The sequence below is a fragment of the Protopterus annectens genome, chromosome 7.part0, assembly GCF_019279795.1.
Source record: "Protopterus annectens isolate FY-2018-M chromosome 7.part0, PAN1.0, whole genome shotgun sequence".
In the NCBI taxonomy this organism is placed as follows: Eukaryota; Metazoa; Chordata; order Ceratodontiformes; family Protopteridae; genus Protopterus; species Protopterus annectens.
The window spans coordinates 157,493,285-157,518,694 of NC_056739.1; the positions used below are offsets into that span (position 1 = coordinate 157,493,285).

General features: G+C 40.5%; 1 protein-coding gene across 2 annotated transcripts in view; it reads left to right on the plus strand.

Annotated features, from left to right (window-relative positions):
* KIF21B (kinesin family member 21B) overlaps positions 1 to 25,410 on the plus strand; it is a 1,412,490-nt gene that overhangs the window by 1,199,982 nt on the left and 187,098 nt on the right. For both annotated transcript variants that reach the window (XM_044076606.1, XM_044076607.1), the window contains exons 24-25: positions 11,370 to 11,427; positions 11,709 to 11,914. In XM_044076606.1, coding sequence (XP_043932541.1) covers positions 11,370 to 11,427; positions 11,709 to 11,914 — 264 coding nt within the window. The remainder of the gene's footprint in view (positions 1 to 11,369; positions 11,428 to 11,708; positions 11,915 to 25,410) is intronic.

Here is a 25,410-nt window from a genome sequence, read left to right on the forward strand (position 1 = left end):
ATGTGATTTGAAATATCTGTCTTGGAAAACTGCCTTCTTAATTGCAATTACCTCTGCAAGAAGAGTTTCAGAACTTCAAGCCCTATCTATCAAACCACCGTACTTGATTTTTCACAAGGATAGAGTATCACTTAGGCCTAATCCATCTTTTGTCCCAAAAGTTTGTTCCAATCTCTGTCTCCAACAGTCTTTAGAGCTACCAGTTTTCTTTCCAAAATTTTCAAACAAAGCGGAATACACCTTCCATACATTGGATGTTCACAGGCAATTGCGCTTCTATCTAGATAGGACTCAACAAATTCGAAAAACAGATCAATTGTTTGTGTCCTTTTCAGATAATAAACTGGGTAAAACCATCACTAAAGCTACTATTGCCAAATGGATCAGAGATTGCATAACTCAGGCTTATTCCTCTTCAAATAAACAACTTACAACTTCTGTCAAAGCTCACTCTACTAGAGCTATGGCTACCTCTATTGCATTCCATTCCAAGCTCGCTATTTCTGAGATTTGTGCTGCGGCTACTTGGTCCAACCCGCACACTTTCATTTCCCACTATAAATTGGATGTGGCATCTAAAGGACGAGCATCATTTGGTTCCACGGTACTCAGGAGTGTTTTCCAGTGAGCCACCCAGGATTTAGGTGCTAGGGACGCTGTCCCATCAGTCAGAATGTAGGCGAGATAGGATCACATAACATCTTTTAGTTATGTACTCACCATAACTTCAGATGTTTGGGATCCATCTCGCCTACATTCCTAATACCCACCCTCCTTCCCCCTGCCTTGGAGATCAGAAGAGATTGAACGGTTTGAGTTCTACTGTTTTATCTTGTATCATCTGTCAATGTTATATAAGCAGTGCATGCGTGTGTGCATGTATGCGGACAAACTAGATCTGGGGGACTGGTAGTGGTGCATCCTGGGATATAGTAAGCTCAGCCAATAAGAGACTTCGTTCTTTGGCATAAGCGTGCCGAGTCGGAGCCGAGGGTCGGCTCCGAACCCATCAGTCAGAATGTAGGCGAGATGGATCCCAAACATCTGAAGTTATGGTGAGTACATAACTAAAAGTTTGTTTACTGGGTGTGGCTACATTAGAATTAGAGCCATTGGGAGAGAGTTGACTGGCTAGAGACTGGATAGCCTCTGTGAAGAAGCTGTTGAAGTTATTAGCAATGTCTACTGGGGATTTTTGTTGGGAATCAGAGGGGGGGGGTGGAGTGGCGGTTTGGCCTGGGTGGAGTAGTTTGTTTATTCCTGCCCAGAACTTTTGAGGTTTGTTTTGGTGTTTTTGCAATAGATGGTAGTAGTGGTTCTTTTTGTCCAAGGTTATAGATTTTTTGGTGTCGTTCCTTAGCTGTCTGAATCTTAGTTGATCAAGTGGGGATTTTGTTTTTCGGTAGGTGGCCCATGCTTTGTTTCTGAATGAAATTTTGGTTTTAGTATCTTTAGAAAACCATGGTGCAATATTAGCTTTGGTTCTAATAGAGTGGCTGGGAGCATGGGACTTAAGAATAGCAAGGAATTTGGTGTTAAAGTATGCTACTGCTTCATCTAGGGGGAGACTTTTTAGTACTGACCAGTTGCATGCCTTAAGTTCATTTTGAAACTTGGTGATAATAAAATTCTTGTTGTTAATGTTCTATAGGTGGGTTGGTAGGAGCAGTCTACTTTGAGCTTGATTACATAGGTGAGATAGTGGTCACTTAGGTCATCAGGCAAAGTGCCTGATTTATAAGATTGAAGATTGGTATTGACAAGTATCCAGTCTAGGGTACTTTCTTTGTTATTGGGTTTTCCTGCCCTGGTGGGGGAGGTTATGATTTGAGTAAATCCATAGAGGTTTATGTGGGTTGTGGGGGTTTCACAAGAGCAAGTGTTCCCGTCACTGTTGAAATCCCCAAGAACAATTGTTTCTTGGGGGTGGTTATTGGATAACCAATATAAGAAGTCTTCTAAGGTTTCTGTGTTCCACTCTGGGGGAATGGTTATTGGATAACCAATATAAGAAGTCTTCTAAGGTTTCTGTGGTCCTCCATGGGGGAATGTAGACACAGACAATGTTTACATTTTTGTTTTTGTTAATATGTAGTTTTGAGATAAGAATTTCAGAATTATTGAACTTGGGTGGCTGTTGGGTGTCTATGCTGACAGATAGGGTAGACTTGTAAAGTATGGCGACTCCACCACCCTTTCTGGTGGAACGGTCTAGTCGAAACATACTATACCCTGGTGGCAGGCTTCAGCCATGTTTCTGTTAGGCATAATATATCTGAGGAATGAAACTCTAAGAGGGCATGCAGGTGCTGAGTTTTGTTATTTATGCTCCTAATGTTTAGATGGCAGGCCAGCAGTGAACTAGGAGTTCTATTTGTGGAGCTATGGAGGTAGGGGCTATAGTAGGGGGATTAGGGCCAACAGGTGGGGATGGATGAGGGTTTGGGTGGATGTCGCCATCCTTTGTAAGGTTGTAGTTTATCCTGAGTATGAGTTTTAAGATTTTGAATAACGTTTTGTAATAGTGTCTAGTTTTATGACTAATGTAACTAGGTCTAGTAAGATGGTAGTATTTAGGGGTTAAGGAGGTAAGCATGAAGGACTGAGTAAGGGTGCATTATTATCTGTTGTAGATGGGATGGATGTTTGGAATTTAGGGTAGTGGAAACCTGGGTGATTCTGATATTCGTAGGCTGTTAGGAGATATGGGATGAGTAAAAGGGGTAGAAGTACAGTTAATAAGACTGTTTGCATGATAGCATAGCAACTGAATGAGGCTTGAAACTTAGGCAAAAGGAATAGAGTTGGAGGACTGGTGGTATCGGGTTGAGAGTGGTGATGTTGAGTGACAAGTTGTTACTGATTGGTTTAAAAAAGTGGGGTGTGGTCTAGTACCAATAACTGTAGCAGCACCAGGGGTGGGAGGGATTTGGGGGCAGGGAGGGGTGCGAAGCAAGCCCGAGCGAAGACAAGCGGAGCAGGGATGAACCAATGCCTGTACCAAGTTGTAGCAGTTTAACCTTTATGAGAAAAGGGGCGGGGTAAGGCAGTAGGAGCGGTTAGAGGAATACCTTGATTGACTGACCACACCAGAGGTAAGTTGAATGTAAGGGCCTACAATATGCACTCAGCACTGTAATCTTACTTGCACTCAGCACTTTAATTTTACTTATGTTTAGCAGGAAAGACAGACCAACAGTATACAATTCTGAGGATTATTGCAAGGGTTACTTGTTCAAATGTCAGACAAGTAAGTAAAACTTTCAACAGGAATCTGTCTTGAGTGTTAGAACGCCAGAAAGGTATAAATTATACCTGTAAAAATTAGGATCAGAGAGACAAATGTAAGGGTCATTGTATTTTAGTTACAGGGGAAGGAGGCAAACACTCAAGTAGAAAAGAGCCCTATGACTGACCAAAATGGTGACTTGCTTAATTACACAGCACTGTAAGAAAATGCTTAACAAATGCTTTTTGTGTGTGTAACCTACTCTGATTAATTGCTGGGAAAAACAATTTTTGTTGTGTTTTCCAACTGCAATCCTATAGACACCGTTATTCAGTAGCTGCAGTTTGTTAGTGTAGGTAAATGTGAAGTTCAAACTGAGTCACACCAGGTCAGCCAAGGGGGGAAGACAGAATGAAATCCTAAGCACCTAGATTTGAAAGTTGTTTCATTGTTTCTAGCTAACTCTAAGAGAAACAATGTTCTAAATAAAAGAAACCATGTTCTAAATAAAATACTGCGCAAAGCAAGTGATGGTGAGATGTCATCTTCAGACAGAATGCCCTATCTCTCTCTCTGTCTTTGAGAAAGTCTTAAATTGATAACACCCAGTACTACTGAGTCATTTCACATTACATCATTTTTATCTCTTCACCTTTAGTTCCCAGGCTAACAGAAACTCAAAATTTACATTTCTTGTAAGCTGCACCTGTCCTGGAAGCCACAGCAATAAAAGACACTTTTAAAATCTTAGTAATTATATCTTAAATCAAGACAATAGAAATAATTTGCTAGCCCAGACATCTTGTTTCCAAGCGTGAGATCAAACAGTCATAAAATGTTTTACTTATCAGTTTTCTTACCGCAGAGTGCACTGTGGTTACATTTTTGAAGCTCAGAACATAACACAATTTTCTTACATTTAGTTTTCTTACATTTGTAAAACAAGCCTGTGGATTACATTAATGTTTGCAATGACATAGCATTATCTAGAAAATTCTATCTAGCTAGGCTGGCAGCCTTCACAACCCCCCCCCCCAAGAGAACTCAAGCTAGTTTTTCAAATGACCCTTGGGAAACGTTGCTTGAGAGTGTTGGGTCTATTTGGATATACCTTACCCCAGTCCCTGTCTTGAGAGCCCATCTTTGTTGGCATTGCTAATCCCACTGTGGTGCTGCACTGACATATGCTTGCAACCCTAGGTTCCATCTTAGCAACTTGGCATTTTGTTGGCTGGCTCAATGTAACCATGTTAGGGGATTGTGATCTGTAACTATAGTGAATTTCCTTCCACACAGATAAGGCTGAAGTTTCTGCAGTGCCCATACTATGGCTAGACATTCCTTTTCTACAGCTGCATAGCATTTCTCCTTAGGTTGGAGCCTACAACTGAGATAAACCACTGGGTGCTTTTTTCCCTCTGAAGAAATCTGGCTAAGTATAGCCCCCTTACCATGGTTCAAAGCATCCACCTGCACAACAAATTCTTTACTGTAATCTGGACTAGCTAACACAGGGGGTCCTCCCAAAGCCTCTTTAAGCTTCTGGAATGCCTGCTCACATGATGGGGTCCACACTACCTTATCTGGCAGGTTTTTCCTTGTCAGGTCTGTGAGGGGAGAAGCTATGGTACTATAACTGGGGATGAACTTTCTGTAGTACCCTATTGTCTCTAAGAATGCCCTCACCTGTTTTTTGGTAATGGGTGCAGGCCATGCCTGAATGGCTTCCACTTTGGCAGGTTCTGGCCTGATCTTACCACTCCCCACTCTATGTCCCAGGTAGGAGACCTCTACCATACCTGCCTGACATTTGCTTGGTTTAATGGTCAACCCTGCCCTCTGTAGTCTGTCCAGCACCTCCCTGAAGTGTTGAAGGTGCTCTGGCCAGGAATGGCTGTAAGTGGCAGTATCATATAGGTAAGCAAGGGCAAACCCTCCTGCTCCTGCTAGGATATGATCTACCAGCCGCTGGAAAGTCGCTGAGGCATTTTTCATCCCAAAGGGCATCTTTGTGAACTCATACAAGCCAAAAGGAGTCACAAAGGCTGACCTGTCTCTAGCATTGGGAGTCAAGGGCATCTGCCAATAACCCTTGGTAAGATCAATGGTGGTAAGATACTTAGCCCCACCCAGCTGCTCTAGGGCTTCATCCGACCCAGGCATGAGGTAAGCATCTGACTCTGTGTAACTATTTAATTTCCTCTAGTCCACACACAACCTGGTGCTACCATCCTTCTTTGGCACCAGCATCACTGGAGAGGCCCAGAGACTGTTGAACTCTTGAATTACCCCTAGTTCCAAAATTTCCTGTATCTCCTTCAGAGTCTGATGGTCTCAGGCACCCTATTAAGGGGCCTGCCTAATAGGCATTTGGGTCCTGTATCCATCTGGTGCTGCACCAGGTGGATAGACCATGGTTTCCCAGTGAACATGTCCCTAAACTCCTGCAACACTGCTCAGATTTCTTGAACCTGGGTAGGAGATAGCTGCTGGGACATTGCTTCCCCTTCCACAGAGGTGTCAGTCCAAGCCTCTCAGAAGAGATCAGTCACCAGATTTCCCTCAGACTCCTCCTGCAATCCATTGCAATATACTCAGCACAAGGGCCTCCCTGTCATGGTAAGGTTTCACCATGTTAATATGGTACAATTTGTGCTGCTGCCTAGTAGTTCCACCATGTAGATACCATCACAGACCTTCCTTACCACCTTGTAGGGTCCTTCCAAAGCTACTTATTGTGTCCGACAGGAATGAGAACCATACCTGTTGCCCTATAGCATACTCTCTAGCTCAAGCATCCCTGTCATACCAGACCTTTTTCTGTTCTTGGGCTTCTGCAAGTTCTCCTGGACCATGCCCATGAGTTCCCTGAGCCTTAACCTGAGGTTTAGGACATATGCTACAACAGACTCCTTGTGAGATTCACATTCACCTTCCCACTCATCGCAAATTAAATTTAGAGGCCCCCTCATCCTATGCCCATACAACAACTCAAAGGGTGAAACGCCTGTGGATTCTTGGGGAACCTCTCTGTAAGCAAACCACAGATGGGGCAAATATTTGTCCCACTCCCTCTTAAACTAGTCTGCAAATGCCTGTAGCATGGACTTGAGTGTACAGTTTAACCTGTCAACAAGACCATTAGTCTGGAGATTGTAGTCTTTAGGTGCTTCACCCCACAGTACTTCCACAGCCAAGCCAGCAGGTCTGACATGAAATTGGCACCTCTGTCAGTAATTCTTTCAAGGAAACCTACCCTGCTAAAAACAATCTTTAACTAAGCATTTGCCACCTTTTCTGCCTCAGTGGTGGACAAAGCCACTTTCTAAGGGTATCTTGTAGCATAATCTACTACCAATGGGATATACCTTTTCCCTGTGGAACTTGGGGTACTCAGAGGCCCCACAATATCCATAGCTACCCTCTGAAATGGTTTCTCAATCACAGGCAAAGGCATCAAAGGAGCTTTCACCTTGTCTCCTGCCTTGCCTACCTTTTGGCACTGCTCACAGGTTCTACAATACCCTGTTACATCTCTGGAAATCCCAGACCGATAGAGGATCTGCATAATATGTCTCTTTGTACATTTTATGCCCATATGACCTGCAAAGGGACCATCATGGGCTATGGCTAGAAGTGCCAGATGCTAGGCTCTAGGCACTAACAACTGCTGTATCCTCTCACCTTCTAGCCCTCCCTCAGGGGTTCACTCTCTATACAGCAACCCTTTGTCCCAGTATACAGAATCCCCTTCCCTTGAGGATCAGGCACCTCAATAGCTACCTCTTTCAGGCCTTGTAATGTAGGGTCTGAGAGCTGCGCCTGTCTCAACTCTCTTTGTAATCCTTCCCAGCTCCCCTTCCACAGGAAGTCTGGTATCCTCTGACAGTGGTGCCTCACTGTCAGCCTGGGTACTATCACTCACCTCTGCCCTTGCTGTCGCTCTGTCCAAGGGAACATCAGTACTTACAAGCAGCTGTGGCTCACCTTCAGTCTCACTGCTACAGGGTAGCTCCGTCCCTGAAGTAGCCACCTCACCAGTCCTGGCTGCAGGTTATGCGGTCTGTCTGGGTCTCCCCCAGGCTACCAGACCCACATGCTTGTCTCGAAGCCTGACTGCCTGTAACTGCATTAACACATGGTACTGCCTCATCCAAATCCTTCAGGACATCTGCAGGATGGTAGTTTGGTACCCCTGTTGTCTCAAGACGACCTACTATTGGCATTTTGTCTCTTCCACTTACTGGCTCCCTCACCATTTGTTCTCCACCTTGCCTCCATGGACAACTGTATGCCACCTTGCCCCATTGGTTACATTCAAAACATTTAACCATAGGCCCTGGATGTGTACCTGGACTAGTGGCTCCCCCTCCTACTGGCAGATTCTGTTGGGGCAGTCTGGGCTGCCCACCATGTGTCAGCACTGGGTGTCCCTTTCCTGTGCAGTGATGCCCTGCTTGCTAGGTATAGGTTTCCCTTCTTCCCCAACACATTTGAAATAGCAAATTGTCTATCAGCTGGACCAGATCCTCATGCCCTCAGGCAAAGTGCTAAGGGCTTCTTCCCTCACCAAAAGGTCTGTCAGCCCTTCATAAGTGGTGACCTGACATCCACTCACCCACTTATGAAAATAAGTGCTCAGTTCAGCAACATATTCACACATTTTCATCTGCCTTGCATCTATGCTTACGGAACTTTTTCCTATAAGCTTCAGGTGTTAGCTTAAAAAATTCTAGCAAACAATTCTTAACAGCAGTCTAATCAAAAAATTCATGATCAGATAATTTAGGCAGCACAGTTACAGCTTTCCCATGGAGTAAGGGGAGGTCAGGAATTGTACCCAGAGCCTTTGGTCAACATCATACTGTTTACATACCCTCTCAAACATATGAATGAAACTATCAAAATTATCCCTCCCTCTGTAAACTGTGGAAGAAATTTACTGACCTGTTGAAAGAGTCAGCATCTCCTTTTCATGCTGTCTCTGCCGCTCCTTCTCCTCAGCCTTCCAGGTGTAGCAGTTTTTCATTTTCTTCAGCCTGCAGACATCTCAGTTTCTCTGCTGCTTCTGTTTCCAAATGCCTGGCCTCCAACTCAAGCCTCTTTAGCTCCAGATGGATTTTTAAGTCCTCTGCAGAAAGGTTGAGCTGTCCATTTTCTGAGTGTTGTACATTTCCACTACCAGTCTGATTGTCACCTGGTTGCTATTTCCAGATGCAGCTGTGACCAAAAGTGCAATCATGTCTGCCTTAGGTTTCCATGCAAAAGTCCTTTAGCCTGGCACATCTAAGCCAATTGGCTCCTTGTCAGCTTACTGTACTCCTCTGCTGACATGCTTGCCTGATCTCCCTGACTGACTAAGCTAACAAAAGAAATAAAACAATTGTGATCTGAACTCTGAATATTCACTGCGTGGCTGATTTTACAGTACAAAAACACCTTCAGTGATCACTGTACACAAGCTACAGGAATTCACTATCCACACCACTACAAGCCAATTAGTATTTGAGGTGGATAATTCACTACTATCAAACAATTAATATTTGATGTGGATATCCCACCACTGCCAAACAATATGCGACACCCATGCACTGGGCCAGTAATCAAGGAGCCTCAATCCTCACCACTAGCACCAGTGAGGGGCGTGCACATTGGGAAGGATAACAAGTACACACACACAGTAAAGTACAATTTCCCTTAAGAGCACACACAGATCACAGTCAGTCTAGGGCTGGTTTCTCCCATTCTCTCCAGATCCCCTATAAGACTCCCCACTGACACAGCTATAGGGTTCAGATCTCAGCTGAGTAGTCAAGCCAAAACCTCCAGTACCCCCTCTGTCCAACCAGTGCTTCATGTCCCTGCCCAAGTAGCTCACACACACACACACGCACACACACACACACACACACACACACACACACACACACACACACACACACACACACACACATACACATATTAAGATTTGGTTTATATAAAACACACAGACACTCCTGGGGAAGGCTGGCACAGGTTCTCCTATGCCCCATCCTGCCAGACTACATGGTAGTAATCACTGCCACTAGCTACTCTTATCTGCTACTAATAAGGCCCTTCCCAAAGGGTGACCAATTTCACTGTGTAATATATTACTGTTATCCAAGTAGTAGTTGTGACTGAGCAGCAAGAGTATTGGAGTGGCTTGGACAGCATCACCAAATAAAAATGCAAGTACTCTCCAAGACCTTAAATTATCTCTACACAAAACAGCCACAGTTGGAAGTTTTAAAAATATTTAATAATAATCAAAACACAAGACAATAATTATTACTTCAACACAGTGCTAATCAGGAGTTCAGAGATCACAGGAAACTTTTAAAACAGTATTGTAGGACTGTCTGACATAAATATAAAAAAATTAGGCTAATCTGGCTATATTTCTATCTAACTAAGAGAAACAATGTTCTAAATCACATACAGAGCAAAGCAAGTTATGGTGAGATGTTGTCAGCTTCAGACAAAATACAAAATGCCCTATCTTTCTCTCCGAGAAATTCTTAAATTGATAACACCCAGTACTATTGAGTCATTTCACATTACATCATTTCTATCACTTCTCCTTTAGTTCCCAGGCTAAATGAAACTCAAAATGTACATTTCTTGTAAGCTGCACCTGGCCAGGAAGCCACAGCAATAAAAGACACTTTTAAAACCTTAGTAATGTCTTAAATCAAGACAATAGGTAGAATTTGCTAGCCCAGACATCCTGTCTCCAAGCTTGAGATCAAACCGTTATAAAATGCTTTATTTATCAGCTTTCTTCTGGCAGGGTGCACTATGGTTACATGTTTGAAGCCCAGAACATAATGCAATTTTCTTACATTTGTAAAACAAGCCTGTGGATTACATTTATATTTACAGAGACATAAAATTATCTACAAAATTCTATCTAGCTAGGCTGGCAGCCTTCACATCTTCCATACCAAACGTTTTCCTAAATTTCTCCAGAAATCTACACCGTTAAACTTTTTCCCTTCTAGGTCCCCTTGATGCATCTTCACTGTTTCATATTAATTTCTAGTGTCCTCACTTGTAAATAATAATCCTTCATGAAAGCTGATTATTTCTCCCAAAAATTTCTTAAGCTCAATAAATTGAAATCTTTTTTAGAACTGTAATGAAATGGCAGATTTGTAAAAAAAAATCTGTAGAGCGTACTTTGGCTACATCCATTTCCTGTCCCAACATTACGTACAAAGAAATTATTCTTTTTGAACTGGGATCTTAGAATCTCAGTCGCACAGATATGGTAAAGTGTTAAGTTTAATGCTGTTGGCTACCTTAAATAGTGATTAGCAAACAGAAATTGTAAAGTAGTGAATTTTGTAAAGGAGATGAAACAACTGGAGGTAAGACCTTTAGAAAAGGGAAGAAGCAGATTCCATAAAACAATACACAAAGACTAATGTTCAGGAATGGTGAAGTTTGGAGAGGGGCAGGAGTTTAGCAGTTTATGTAATGTTGGAGGGAATGATTGTTAAATGTATGTATAATGCATAAAAATATGGGATGTGATTTTTCTGTTGTAAACAGTAACATAGGTACCCATACAACATAAAAATGTAATAAAGGCGTTTAAAAAAAAAGTAATCTTGAAGGGTTAGTGTGGAATCAGTCTGCCTACTTTGCTACTACCTCAGCTTTGATTATTTTTTAACCTGACCAATGTCATATTGTCAACTTTAGGGTATTGCTTGGCTCTTTGAAAGAGTTCTAATTGCCAACAGTCATGGTACTGTTGTATTTACTGCTAGTCCACCAGGAGTATTAACATTTGCCATTTCTTAGTTATTTCATTGGGTGATCATCAGCATGACTTACAGCATGCGTTAGGTGCTCCAGAAATAAAAGTGGTACATTTTGTTGAACAGTTCAGAGCTATGGCTATTCAGACAATAATATTATTGCGATACCGATTGGCCTGCTCTGGGAAGATATCACAAAAAGCCGGTTCCATCTGTTGCTTATGTCTGATGTGTAATATTAAAGGCTGTTCCATCTGTTGCTTATGTCTGATGTGCAATATTAAAGCACGTTACATCTGTTGCTTATGTCTGATGTGCAATATTTACTAACTTTGCTACTTTTTGTGTCTCAGCTGTTCACAATCCTTCAGCATGAAAGTTTCTGCGAGTCAAGATGATTTCAAACTCAAGGTACCAAGTTTAAGGATGTTTTTTAGTGTTTGTAGTAATGGTTTAATGATATAAGAAGGGATTCACCTGTTTTACTGCAGTAGGTTTCCATTTGACTCAAAATACAGTGTTCGTTAGTAACTTAAATTTATTCACTTAGTTTTTGATTTTTCTTTGGAGATAGTTGTGCTAATTTTTTTGTAACTTGGATTGTCTTTTGGTAATTACTGCACATTCCTGTTGAAGCCAGAGATAAAGTTCAGCCCATGTCTAATAATTATATTCTCTATCAATGTCTGAAGGGCGAGCCAAAACTGTCTATTCAGATGAAAGCAATTTCCGCAGAGTGCCTTGGTCCACCATTGGACAGTTCCACCAAGAACATCACAAAGTCATTGGCGTCTCTTACAGAAATTAAAGAAGATGGTATAGGATTCTCTTTGAGGGATCCATACTACAAAGATAAAGTGTCTCGTACTATAAGCTTACCTACCAGAGGAAATACTTTGTAAGTTTGAATAGTGCCTGAAATAGATCTAAATGTGCATGTGGAAAAAATACAAGTTTTCTTCAGTTGTATATTTGTGTCTGTTTTATTTGAAGTAATGTTAATTAGAGGTGTATTTTTATTCTGTTGACTGCATTTCATGCATATGCTGTTATGTAAAGCTTTATTCTTTTTATACTTCATTTTATTCAAGCGATTGTTTTGCATTTGTGATTTGACAAGATATTTTTTAAGTTTACATATTTTTTCAGTTTTTTTTTTTTTTTAATCTCGCAGTTCTGTGGCATGATTAGAACAGCCCACCAAGGCCCTGAATTATAATCTGGGCTGCAGTTAACTGATTCGATTTCCAGGGGCTGCTGACCAGGTTGGTGGTAATGAGAGAGCGGCATGTCCAAAGTTGAGCTATTTGTGTGAAGGAACAGTTCTTTGAGGCTGCATTGGTTTTCTACCACATTTAAGAGTTGCGTAATTTATAGGCTGATACACTATGCTTAGCCTTTTGAAGAAGTGAATCTGTTTGTGAAAGGCCTTCTTGCCTGTACCAGTGGTGCCATTGTCCGGCAAAAATTCTATACAACGCAACCATCTCATATGAGGAGATGGTTTTACCCTACTTTGTCAAGCCTAATGACATTTTGTTTAACTGTTCGTAATTACAAATACAGTCTTTAGGTCAGAGACAGAGCAACAGTTCCCTTATTTTCAGAAAAGTATACGGGATCATCAGCCCAGTTTTCAAGATTGTATTTCAAAGTGTGTAAATTTTCAGATAACCTAATCCAAAGAGGGAAGCCTTTTTGACAATTCATGAATTCTAAGGGTAATAAGGGACTGTCGTAGATGAGCATTGCATTTCATGTAAAAACTTCGACTTTTTATCAGTCTTGTTATGCACTTAGAAATAAGGTTCTGCATGAAATATTGCTTGTGGAGTTTTATCATGAAACGTTGGGCTTCCTTTGTACTGATTGTAGAGAATTGAGATACCCAGCATTAGAGGTACAGATACCCAGCATTAGAGGTACAAAAAACAGTTTCAAGGGCTAGTCAGATGTATGCCTCGTGTAGTCAGGCAGACTGCATCTTTAGAAGATGAATCTTTCATCAAAAGCCCAAGATGTTTCATGGCTAAACAACCTATGTCAGGATCTTTCCAAAGGAATGGTCATTAGGCCTAAATACACACAGGTCCTTAAAGTTATCTACTGCTTTAATGTTGATAAAGGAGACTGAGTATACTTTTCTACCATTTCTGAAGTACATAACATTTGTCAGAACTGAAATTTAGCCCAAATCATTGTTTAACAAAAAGTCATTTCATTAGTGATTAAGAATTTAACTCTTCAGTCATCAACATATTTTGAAAGCCAGCAAGATTTACCATGTGGAATTGTAGAAAATGTGATATTAAACAGAATGTGACTCAAAAACTGACAGTTGGCATTTTCTATAGTTTAATAACCAAGTGGAATAAGTATCTAAAGCTTTTGCTGGAGCTGAGTAAATTGAGACCCAATAGACCTAGATCTATGACTATTGAAATACGATCGTAGAATTAAGTTGGTCAAGATCTATTTGCCCTTAATGAATCCATATTGTTGAATACCTATTAAATAGTGAAAAGTATTTCCTTTAACATTTGTTATCTGTAACCTACGTTTCAAAACATTTACCCAGAATCGGCTTATTTGGATGGTATTTTTCAACCTCATCGCTGTTGCCATTTTCAAAATTGGTCTTAAATGCAATATTTTCCATGCTCCAGGAACCATGCCAGTCTGGAGGTCATTAAAAATCCCCTTATACCCTGTACTCAAGATCCAGAAATGTTTGCTTTATAATCCTTAACACCAATATTGAGGAAATGATTACATTTTTTCAGTGTGACTTTAGGATCTTCGCTATTGATTTTTTAATGTTTGGACAGAAAGTTCTGTTTTTCTGTTTAGATATTTGTAATACATTTCTTTTGCGTTGGATTGTCTTCTGCCAATTTTCTTTCATAAACCGGTTGCCTCTCCCAGGTTTTTAATTTCCGTTCCTTACTAACTGTTTAATTCACTTATTTGAAATCATTGGATATGTTTGTAGATTTTTGAAAAGTCTTGTCTGTCTTATAAAGCTTAATAACTTTGTAATTCCATCAAAAAGATTGTCTGGATCTTGAAATGTGTTTAACAGTTGCTGTACATTATGTGTTAATACTTCAGGATGTTTTACATTGTGTTTTCCAGTTTGAACTAGCCATAATAAGTTGCACTACTGACCAAGTTGTCAGTCTAATCAATAGAGGCTAGGGAATTTTGTATGTTATGACTGGTTGATGTTTAATTGTTTATTGACCTGACCTGAAAAGGACTTTTCAGCCATAACGTCCGCTGAAGTCGATATGACACAGTATAATGTAAGATGGCAGTAATGTGCAGTTGTCATTGTATGTGCTGGTGGTCAGCATGATGATCGGAGAATGTGTGTAGCACAGTGGTCTCCAACCTTTTTTGCACCAAGGACTGGTATCAATGTAAGACAATTTTCCATGGACTGGCCTAATGTTGTGTCTTTCGGCTTTTCCTGGTTAGGGGTCGCCACAGTAGATTTTTACGTGCCGAGTTGCCGGCCCTGATGCACAACCTTCAACAAAGGTACGCCCATTCACGCATGTCTCCGCACAGAAGACACTCTAGCTGAGAATCGAACAGGACAACATCTTACTGTGAGGTGACAATGCTACCACAGTACCACCACCACAGTTTGTGGACTGGCCTAATAAAGTACATATTTATTTGACATTTGTTTAATGAGGAGGCCAGACCTGGGGAGAAAAGCTCCAAAGTACAATAAAAGGACAATTGGCAATAATTACCCCCCCCCCCAAAAAAAAAGTGTACAATCTGCTTAACAGCATAACATTGATCTACTGTGGTTGAGAGGTAAGTAAACCTAATGGCAACCTTAATGATTTTGTTTATAAGAGCAATATTTAACATCTGTCCCTATTATTTGGCTCTGTCCAGCATACCTCTCAGCTGTACAGATTTTCACAGAATGTCCAGATTTTTGCCTCATAATTTTGGTCATTTTTTCATAAAATTGTCGTTTTCTGGCAAATCACTGGCAGATCATTGAGGCTGAAGTCAGAAAATAATGGCAGACAGTTGAGTTTCATACTTCATACCCTTCAGAAAATTCATGTTAATGCAAAACCTGTATTTCTATCAACTTTCAAAGTTTATGAGAGCAGCACTTAAAAGGGTCCCTATTTTGGGCCTTTGTTCACCCCCCATTATTTTTGGCTTTGTCCAGATATCTTGATCTAAGTAAGGGGTTGAGAAGTGTGTGTGTGAGACAGAGAGGAGGGGAGAAAGAGTGAGAGGGATCGCTGCAGCAGCAGCAGCAATGAAGTTTGTGTACCTTTCATCCATACAATGCATACACACACAGTCTCTTGCATTCATGCATGCATTCACTGACACACATCGCTGTCACTCTTTTCCTGTCTCTCGCACACAGTCACATCCTCATTCATACCTGCATTCATTCATTCACACATTGCTGCCACTGTTCTGATCTCTCTCTCACTCACACTCTCACACACACTTCATTCATTCACACATCGCTCTCACTCTTCTGATCTCACACACACACACACACACACACACACACACACACAGAGCCACTTTCTCAATCACACCTGCATTCATTCACACAGCCCCTTCTTCATTCATTCTTGCATTCATTCTCACATTGTTCTCACTCTCCTGATCTCTCTCTCTCCTGATCTCTCTCTCACACACACGCACACAGACACACACGCACACAGACACACACGCACACAGACATTAACTTACCTTACCTGACGGCATGGTTCCAAGTGCTCCACGGCCCGGAACTGGTCCTCGGCCCAGTGGTTGGGGAACACTGGTGTAGCAGAGTTAAGTCGCATGTCAGCAGTGCACAAGTTAGAAATACAAAGAACAATATGATAGTGGACAACAGAATACACACATGATCAGCAACAAAATAATAGTGTCATAGGGCTGCTATAATCTGAGGAAATGCGGTAACCAGTTTTACCACCAGTGGAGTAGTGCTGGTGTCCCTTGACAGTACACATGTAAGAAGGAAGGTAGGTTTTGAAGTTCAGAAAGTGGAGAGTGGATTGTGTGTTTGGATACCTACCACCAACTCTTTGTGAATGTGGGTTATTAGAGCCAGGTGTTCATTGCTTACAATTGAATGGAGCAGATTTCTGAAGTGGTGGTGCAGGTTGCAAGGAGTTCAATGATGACATTGGCAATTAAGTCTTATGCTAGGAAGGTAATATGCCTGTCAGATAAATGGTGTTGTATTGCTGTGAAAGTAGGTTATTAGGTGACAAGCTGAAGACCCCTGCACATTTTTTTCCCAGAAATTAATAAAATCTGCCCTTGAAATGATTGAGAATGTTAAAATGCCTACCATCAGCTGACATTGGGTATAAGGAAAGAGAAGGCAGTGGTGATCGTCATAAAGATCACTGCTGTAGCGTCATTCATAATGAGTGGCAATTATGATGCAGCTGCATATTCAGGCTTTAAGAGCTTTGGACATTTTCTTGTATGGAGCTGGATTCTCTCAACATCATGGATGCCAGTAAGATCTGTGGTGCAGACAGAAGCAGCCAAGCACCATCTTCAAGTGTTTTTCTGCTTAAAGTCGTCAAAAGTCTATGCTTTCAGGTGATGACCACAGCTGTATTAAGTACCTAGACTGTTTTTTTTTTCTGCCATTTTGCCAGGTTTTACTGTATTACTTTTGTTTGTTTACTGATCTTTATTACTTTTGTTTGTTTACTTATCTTTGTTGCTTTTGTTTGTTTACTGATCTTTGTTGCTTTTGTTTGTTTACTGATCTTTGTTGCTTTTGTTTGTTTACTGATCTTTGTTGCTTTTGTTTGTTTACTGATCTTTATTGCTTTTGTTTGTTTACTGATATTTTTTTGCTTCTAATTTTGAAGATCTTTCACCTTTCACACATCATAGCTGATGCCTGCATAGGGAATACAAAAGCTACAGTGCGAAACTTCAGAGTATTCTTGCTGATAAACTGTGAACGGTGTGATAGCAGTTTGTTAGGTTATCTACTGGTTGTGCTTTGTCCTGGGTTGGAAGTCAAGTTCCCTGTTTGGGGGGATTGCCTTCCATTTCTTTAAAAAAATGCATGCAAGTGTAGGACTGGTCCTTTAGCTCTAGTGCAGTAGTTTCCTGTAAAGATGCCTTTTTCTTTTCATGTAGCTTTTATATGGCTGCTTTTGCCTGAAAGGGTTCTCATTTTTTGGGGGGGATATATTTTGTTTTAAGGCTTTTCCTAAAATATATTTCTGGAAAGTATGTTTTATGTAATTTTCTATATTGGATGTTTTTTTATTGTCAGGAAGAGATTTCTTGTATTGCTGGCAATTTGCTGTGATATGTTACTATTTATGCTACCTCTGTTGAGATTGTATTAGGTTGTTTCCTTTACCCAGTACTTATCTTGTCTGGCTTTCGTGTTAACATGTAATTTCATCCCACCCCTGTTCACAAGAAAAACATACCAGTAAGGGAGGCTTTGTGTGTGTTTTTTATTCCAACTTCTGTGCCTCAGAAGATGTTGAGCGACTTCACTGTAGCCAATAGTTGTTTCTCAGATGATTCATATTCTTGTCTTGGTCTCTCTGGTGTTGCTCCTCATGGAGCCACAAAGGACTGAGAGGTGGGCACATGCTCTGCAGCAGTTAGTACGCCCTGGTTGGGAAAGGGAGACCCACTCCTGCTAATTTCTGGGAAGGAACCATGAGGTATTCCAGTGTTATACTTCCCTGAGGAACGTTTTCCCTTGGAAGGAAATGCCACTGTACCTTTTCATTTTTAGAAGGCTGTGCCAGGAAGTGGAAGCACTGGCTTATTCACATTTTCCACTTCCCTTCCTAGAGATGATTGAATGCACTTTGCTAAAGGTTTATTTATAGCCATTTGATATGGAACAGATTTGTCTCCTTGGGTGCAAAAGAAGAGATTGTCCTCCCTTTTCAGATAAGGACTCTAAGCTGAAGGGTGAACTTTTGCATTGGGATTCTGCTTCTCAGACATGCCCTTTTAGCCATAGGGATTCTGATTTTTGAGGGAAGTTGCTCCTCAAATTCCCCTATGGGAGGATTGGCTTTTTTGATACTATTACTAAAATGAGGGACATGTTTCACTGGGAGCAGAGGGATTTTTTTGAATCTTGGATGAGGTATGGTTTGTTATAAGAGAACTTTCTTCTGCAAGCCCCTATTCCTTATGTGTTCTCTCCCCTGGAGGATGATGATTGACAGCTTGTGCATCTCCTGGTATGCAGTCTTCCCTCCCTAGTAAACCTGATAGATTATAGAAGGTTTCAAAGGTTCCACTGATTTGGGAATATTTTTTAACTAATCCTGTGGCTCTCCCAGCTATTATCTTATCCAAATCTTCTGCTTTCAAACTCATTGCAGCTGCTAGTCCTTTGGCCTCTGTCAGATTGGATAAAGTTTGGATAGGTTTAGTAAGATTATGTATGCGTCTTCCACCCTGTCATTTAAAACTGAACAGTCAGACTCAAATTCCTAGATTTCTCTTTGCCTGTATTGACATTATTTGCCTGTATTGACATTATGCAGAAGTTAATTGCCGACTTACCTATCCCCGAGTCAAAGTTATGCCTGTCTTCACTTCTGCCTTTAGTTTCTCAGTTCACAAAGTATATTTTGAAATGTGCATATGAAGCTCCTGATGCAGAATCCAGGGTGACCGTTACAGATTCTGTTCTGACATTTGCTTGGTTACATTTGCCTACGTTCACAGAACTTCTCTGAATCTTTCAAGACAGTAACTTTTTGGTCCTTCCTTTGTGGAGGTTCTCAAAAGGTTTGAAGGAGGAAAGTTAATCCAAGAAGTTACCAATTTTCAGTCCTCTTTTTGGAATTATTTCCGACAATTTTCCCCAGTGCAGGTTCCTCTTTCAGATCAGACTAAATCTTTCCAGAAAAATTCCTGTAATTAAATTTACAAAAGGTAGTGACAGGGTTCATTCAGCTACAACAGTCCTTCCTCCCAATCCTAGTATCCACCTATAAAAGCAGACTGCATACCCCATCCTGGCAATCTTCTAGGCATTCACCGTCCTATTTTGCAACATATATGTGATATTTGGGTGCTATGTCCCATTCTCAGGAGTTACCATTGGCGGTAGGATTACCTTCCATTATATTAGGGGATTGCCCCACATGCCTCCAAACAGATCCCTCTCTTCTCTGCTATTCTAAGTCAGGTGCTGTGCCTCCCTCCAAAAGGGGAAAGGGCTTTTCAAGAATTTTTTTTTTTTTGGTGCCAAAGAAAAAAAGGAATTTGGTTATTTATTCTAGACCTTTCTTTACTCAACCTTCACATCTAAATACAGAAATTCAAAATTTTGTCCTCAGTCTATTACCTGTCATTCTCTGTGGCAGATTCTTAGTAACTTTAGAATTAAAAAAAATGTTCGTGTTCTAGTCCTCAGAAGTTTCAGACAATTTTTTTGCAATTTTCTGTTGCTGGTTCACATTTTCTGTTGTCTGTTTTGTCCTTTGGACTATATACTGCTCTTTAGTGCCTTACCCCAATGATTGCCTATTGCAGGTTGCAAGGCATTCACAATTTTCTGAACCTAGATGAAAGCCTGAAAGCCTAATAGTGGCAGAGTCCTTCAACAAGAATTGCCAAAAATCCCTTGATTGGGAAGTGAATCATTTTCTTGTTGGATCTCCAGTAATCACAGAGAAGTCTCTCATTCCTGCTTACACAAGATTATTTCTGGTCTGTCTTCCGAGTGCATCTCCACTGATTGCTTTTCTTCCTCAAAACAAAAGCAGTCTGTCCTTCATTTTCTGGAGCCTTCAGTCTGACTCAAGGCAGTTGCCAGAGGGTATATCAGAATGTTAGGGTACGTGGCCTTTCATATTCTCGTGATTCGTCTGGGCAGACTTCATATTGGAAAATTTCAGTGGCTCTTTAAACTCTGGACCCAACAACTACATCTTTTAACTTTCAGATTCCTTTTCTGGGATTTTTGTGCACCACTTGACTCTCAGCCCATCTCTTCCCCTTACTTCAGATGATTACTCGGTTGATGAGAGGAGATGCCTCAGAGTTTGTTCAGGGAGTTGTGTCCAACTGAATGAATATTCAGGACTTTCAGAAGAAGTAGAACAAGTTAAAAACACACACATCAAAGAAGTGATGGCTCTTCTACATGCACCATTTCTTGGTTATCACGGCTTCAGGCTGTCTCTTCACAGTGTACCACAATGATGTGGTACCTCAACCAGATTCTGCAGGCTAGCTGTGATGGCTTGGGATTTAGCAGTTCAGCACAGTGTATCCCTACAGGCTACCTATCTAATGTCAGAGCAGAATTTTGTAGCAGACAGGCTGAGCAGAACCATGACATAGCTTCACAAGTGGATGTTGAAAACATGGGCCTTCTGGCAACTGACTCTTACATATGGGGATCACCACAAATAAACATTTGCCTCCAGCCAAAACTAGTAGTTCAAAATTTACTATTCCAGAACTCTGTGCACTTGGACCTGGATGACATATGCATTTTCATTTCCCTGGTTGGGAATGTTCCTTTCTGACTTTCCTGTAATAAACAGAAATGTTTTTTAGAATCAAAAGGGCTCTCTGATTGTAGTGGGTAACCATATGTTTGCCCAGGCAAGCATGCTTCCCACTTTTGCTGAAATTGGCCAGTTGCTGTTACCACAAGCATGTTTTTTATATTGATCACTACTGCACTAGCCTTAGATATATGGGTATATCCTTCCAAGGATATAACAGCCGGCCATCTTCCATAGCTTCAGGTCACCTTCCAGGAGCCCAAACTGTCAGGCAGCTCAAGCAGACAGGTTTGGGTGCAAAGTCCTTAAGAGCTTTACTGCCACCAAGGAGTATGCTCCTCTGAGGCATTTAAGGATTGATAGTTGACTTCTGGTTTCCTTTGCTGGGCTTAAGGAAATTTATTTTAAAAGTAGGAGTGTTGTCTTTTAACGCACTGTTTCAAGAGTGCAATTTTTTTTAAATGGAACATTCATTTTTTCTGTTTAAAAATAGTGTAAACTAACTAAAAACATTTTCTGTGGAGTTGTCGTCCATTTTTCAGTCGTGAGGCTGGCATAGTGTTAAAGTGCTTTTTACTATGTTTTTTTCTTTCAAAAAGTAACTTTTGTGGGATGATAGTTTGGCTGGCATTTACTGCCAGTTTTCTGTGGGAAAGAGGCACCATTTTCAGTTTGAACATGGAACAGATTGCCGATCCCATGGTCAATCCTTCTAGCCAGAAAAAAGAAAATGTTAACCAAACAGCCTTTGCTACCACAACAGGCTAGAAATTTGCCTGAGCAGCAAGTGACTCTGCTGCAGACATTTGTTGTACCTTCCACCACTTATCTTTTATTCCATATCCCTCTGGTGTAGCACCTACAGCCACTGTGGACCTGGTGTTAGCCACGTCCTCTGCTGCTGCTGGAGTCCGCTAAGGGTGCAAGGGGCAGCCACCCTTGTCAGTCCTGGAAGAGAGAATAGTGTATGATTTCCTGTTGTCAGAATGCTGTGCCCATCCCTGGGGAGGCAGCAGCTGCCATTCGTAACTCTGCCGGACCCAGTTTTTATGTCAAAAAGAAACAGAAAACCCAGCACTTAGTTACTTCTCTTCACGTCGTTGGATAGGAATAGTTACCTGGGTCTGGCTCAGGATTTAATTCAGTCTGTTGATCCTTGTAAAGAAATTTCTGGTGAAAGAAAAAGGGATTTTCTTTTTTCCTGAAGAGCTTCAAGAGTTTGAATATGAACAGGAAGATGCAGTGATGGATTCAGGATTTTGTCAGATTTCTGATTCAGACCTTGAGATGAGCTCAGTTTGATTCTCCCTGTAGGGGCTTCTCTTTGAAACTATTGCTAGAATGTCCCCGTGTTTTCAGTGGGAGAACATTGAGGTTTTTAGTCCTTCTGAAAATACTATGAGCTGTTGCAGAAGGATTTTCCAGAAACTACACCCATTTCTCCTGTTCTGTCTGCTTTAGAGGATGTGTGTCTTACTGTCTGTTGTTTTCCTGATAGCCAGCTGTCCCTAAAAAGGCATATAGGATGTAGAAAGCTCCTCAGTCTTTTAAAATGTTTTGCACTATGCCCAAGTCTGACTAGCAGCATACCTCTCAACCTCTTATCATAAGAAATCTGGACAAAGCCTGACATAATGGGGGGATGAAGGCCCACTACGGACACATTTTAAATATTGCTCTTAGAAAGTTGTTAAAATAACAGGATTTGTGTTGGCATGCATTTTCTGAAGGATATGAAGTCTGAAACTCAAATGCATGTCATTAATTAGTGACTTTAATCCTTGGATCATCCCAGTGATTGGTCAAAAAAATTTTGAGTAACTGACAAAAAATATGAGGCAAAAATCTGAACATTCTGTGAAAATCTGTATAGTTGAGAAGTATGCCTAACAACTATAACCTTAATTGACTCCAGTTCTGCTACGCACTTAGTTAATTCCAGTCCTACTCTTTCTAATAAGGATGGAAGAATTATTGACAGATATCAATAAAGTGTATACTTTGCTTGATATTCAGAATATTAGATTGTCAGGCTTTTGTGTTAGTTTTGATAAATTGTGAAAGTATGAGGAGTGTTTTATCTACAGTTTCTTCGGGCTATGGCCACTGGTACTGTTTTAAGGAGGTTTACTTGGCTGCATCTTCGATCTCCCAGAGGATTTAAAAATGAGATTTAAAATGTTCCCTTGGATAGAGATTTCATGTTTGACCACTCATTTGCAAAGGTGATCAAAAAGTGTGATGAGAGGGGTAAGCTGATCCTATCTAAGATTTTTCAGCCCCGTTTTCCAAATTGTTCAAGGGATTTTCTTTTGCCTTTTCCAGTTTTAGCAAAATAAATAAATAAATAAAAACACAGACTAAACGGTCTCTACAGAAAGTAAACTGACATTTAAGAAGGGGGACACTAAAAGAAGTCTCAAGACTCCTAAAACTAAGGAAAGCCCAACAACTCTGATTATTCAAGATGCTTTGTGTGACCCCCCTCCCACACTGGCCTTTTTTCTCTTCCACGAAGTATGAATCTCCATTTTTCTGTTTGGCAATAGATTGTTTCAGACAAATGTGTTCTGAAAATCATTCATCAGGGTTACAGATGCAGTGAGAGGAAATTCTTCCTTTCCAGGGGTCATTCCTCATTCTGCAGATCAGACTACCAAAAAAGAAGAAATAGATACATTTTGGAGAAGATCTATGAAGATCCTGTGGAACATAGCAAAGATGCTAAACGGATAGAAGAAGTAAAAGAAAGAATAAGAAGTTTAAAGGTACAGGATATGAAATGGGATGAAGTAACAGCCAGAGAGATTGAAACAAAGTTATGAAAAGCCTGTAACTGGAAAACCCCAGGCTCAGATGCAGTACCTGACTTTTGGTTAAAAGTATAACATATTTGCATGAGGAATAGCCATGAATAAGAACTATTTATATGTGCACCCTGAACAGACACCAACCTGGCTAACAACAGGCAAAATAATGCTCTTAAGAGTGAACCTGCAAGCTACCCTAAAAATTATAGACCAATAACTTGTCTTCCAACAATGTGTGAACTATACACAGTAACTGACGCTGACAGAGTTTATAGTCATTTACAAGAAAAATCAATTATGGCAGTAGAACAAAAGGGCAATAAATTATGGAACAAAGAATCATTTGTTGTTAAATTAAGTTATAGTGGAGAACTGTAAAAAGGGGAAGAATCTAAGTATGCATGGATTGACTACAAAAAAGCATTTGAATAGTATCCCAAATTCATTGATAAAAGTGTGCTTAAAAATGTATAAGATACATCCTACACTGATTGAGTGCATTACACTAACCATGAAACAATGGCGGACCACTTTGCAATTGAGCCATGATAAAGGACAGATCATTATCCCAGGGATAAAAATTGTGACTCTGTCACCATTGCTATTCTGCCTTGCCATTAATCCATTAAGCTGTTTACTTAACAGTTTAGGCCATGGCTACAATCTGCCTCCTAGAAAGCAAAGTCTGACTTCTCATCTTCTCTTTGTCAATGATTTAAAACTGTATAGCTCATCACAGGAGGAACTGAAAACACAGTTGCAGGTTGTCAAAACTTTTTAAGATATTGGAATGTCATTTGGTCTTGATAAATGTGCAACAGCAACCTTTAAAGCAGGAAAAATGCAGCACCAGGAAAATATCAGTTTGGGACAAGAATGTGATATAATAGAACTTGAGCAAGAGGGAGTCTATAAACATTTGGGAATTGACGAAGGATCAGCAAAATAAAACACGAATAAAAGTAAGGAATACTTTAGAAGACTTAAATTAATCATGAGAACAGCAGTGACATCTAGGAACAAGATCCAGGCTATAAATCCGTTTGGTCTTCCTGTCCTAACTTAGTTTTAGAGTGATTGACTGGCCCCAAAAAGTGTTTGATAGATTGGATATTAAAACAAGAAGGATGCTTCATGTTCACCAAATGACTTATAAAAATCAGTGTATACCAAGATTATATATTACTTGTTCTGAAGGAGGGATGGGCCTCCTTGAAATTGAATACATGTATAGATCTGCAATCGTGCAACTCCACACACATAGTCTCCTAAGAACAGGTTTTAAAGGTACCACCCCATTGAGTCCTGGACTTCTGTCCACACCTAGCCTTTACAATCCATTGTACCTCACAGTGTTCAGTCTGATTGAGAATATCGCCCCCTCTGGCATTCGCCTTAACCAGCTGTAAAACCATAACAGTAAAGGTGTTGTCTTGGATGTTCTTTAATATGTTGAAAGAGAGCATTATGTGTATTGGTCAAACATATGGCTGATAATTGTTCTAGGATCCTATCCTTAAGTTTACAGTTGGTCTTCCCAACATAAAATGATGTGCAACACAGGCACCCAGTCAGGTACACAACATTCATTGAATTAAAATTTGCCATCAGTTTAGGTTTAAATGCCCTATTGTCAATGGGTTGTACAAATTCTTGAATTCTAGATATTAAAGGGCATGCTTTACAGTGCTGACAGGAAATGTACTCATTTTACCTGCTTGCTATTCAAGTACCTTCTTATCATAGTTCTTATCACACAGGATCTGTAAGATTCCTGTTCTTAAAAACAAAATTTGGTGCTGCTCCCACTATCTCTTAAAGAATCATCCATTTGTAGAATTTTCCAGTTACCCCATATTACATCACAAACCCCTTTTTATATCCTTACTATACTTAATATACAAATTTAGTTTACCTCTGGGTTGAGCCTACTTCATTGAGTTACTTGTCCTATATTCAAAACCCTTCTCAGAGAATCATGGTGCTGTCACGATATCTCTGCTCTGTACAACATTAGAAACATAATTTTCCATTTCTTTCAT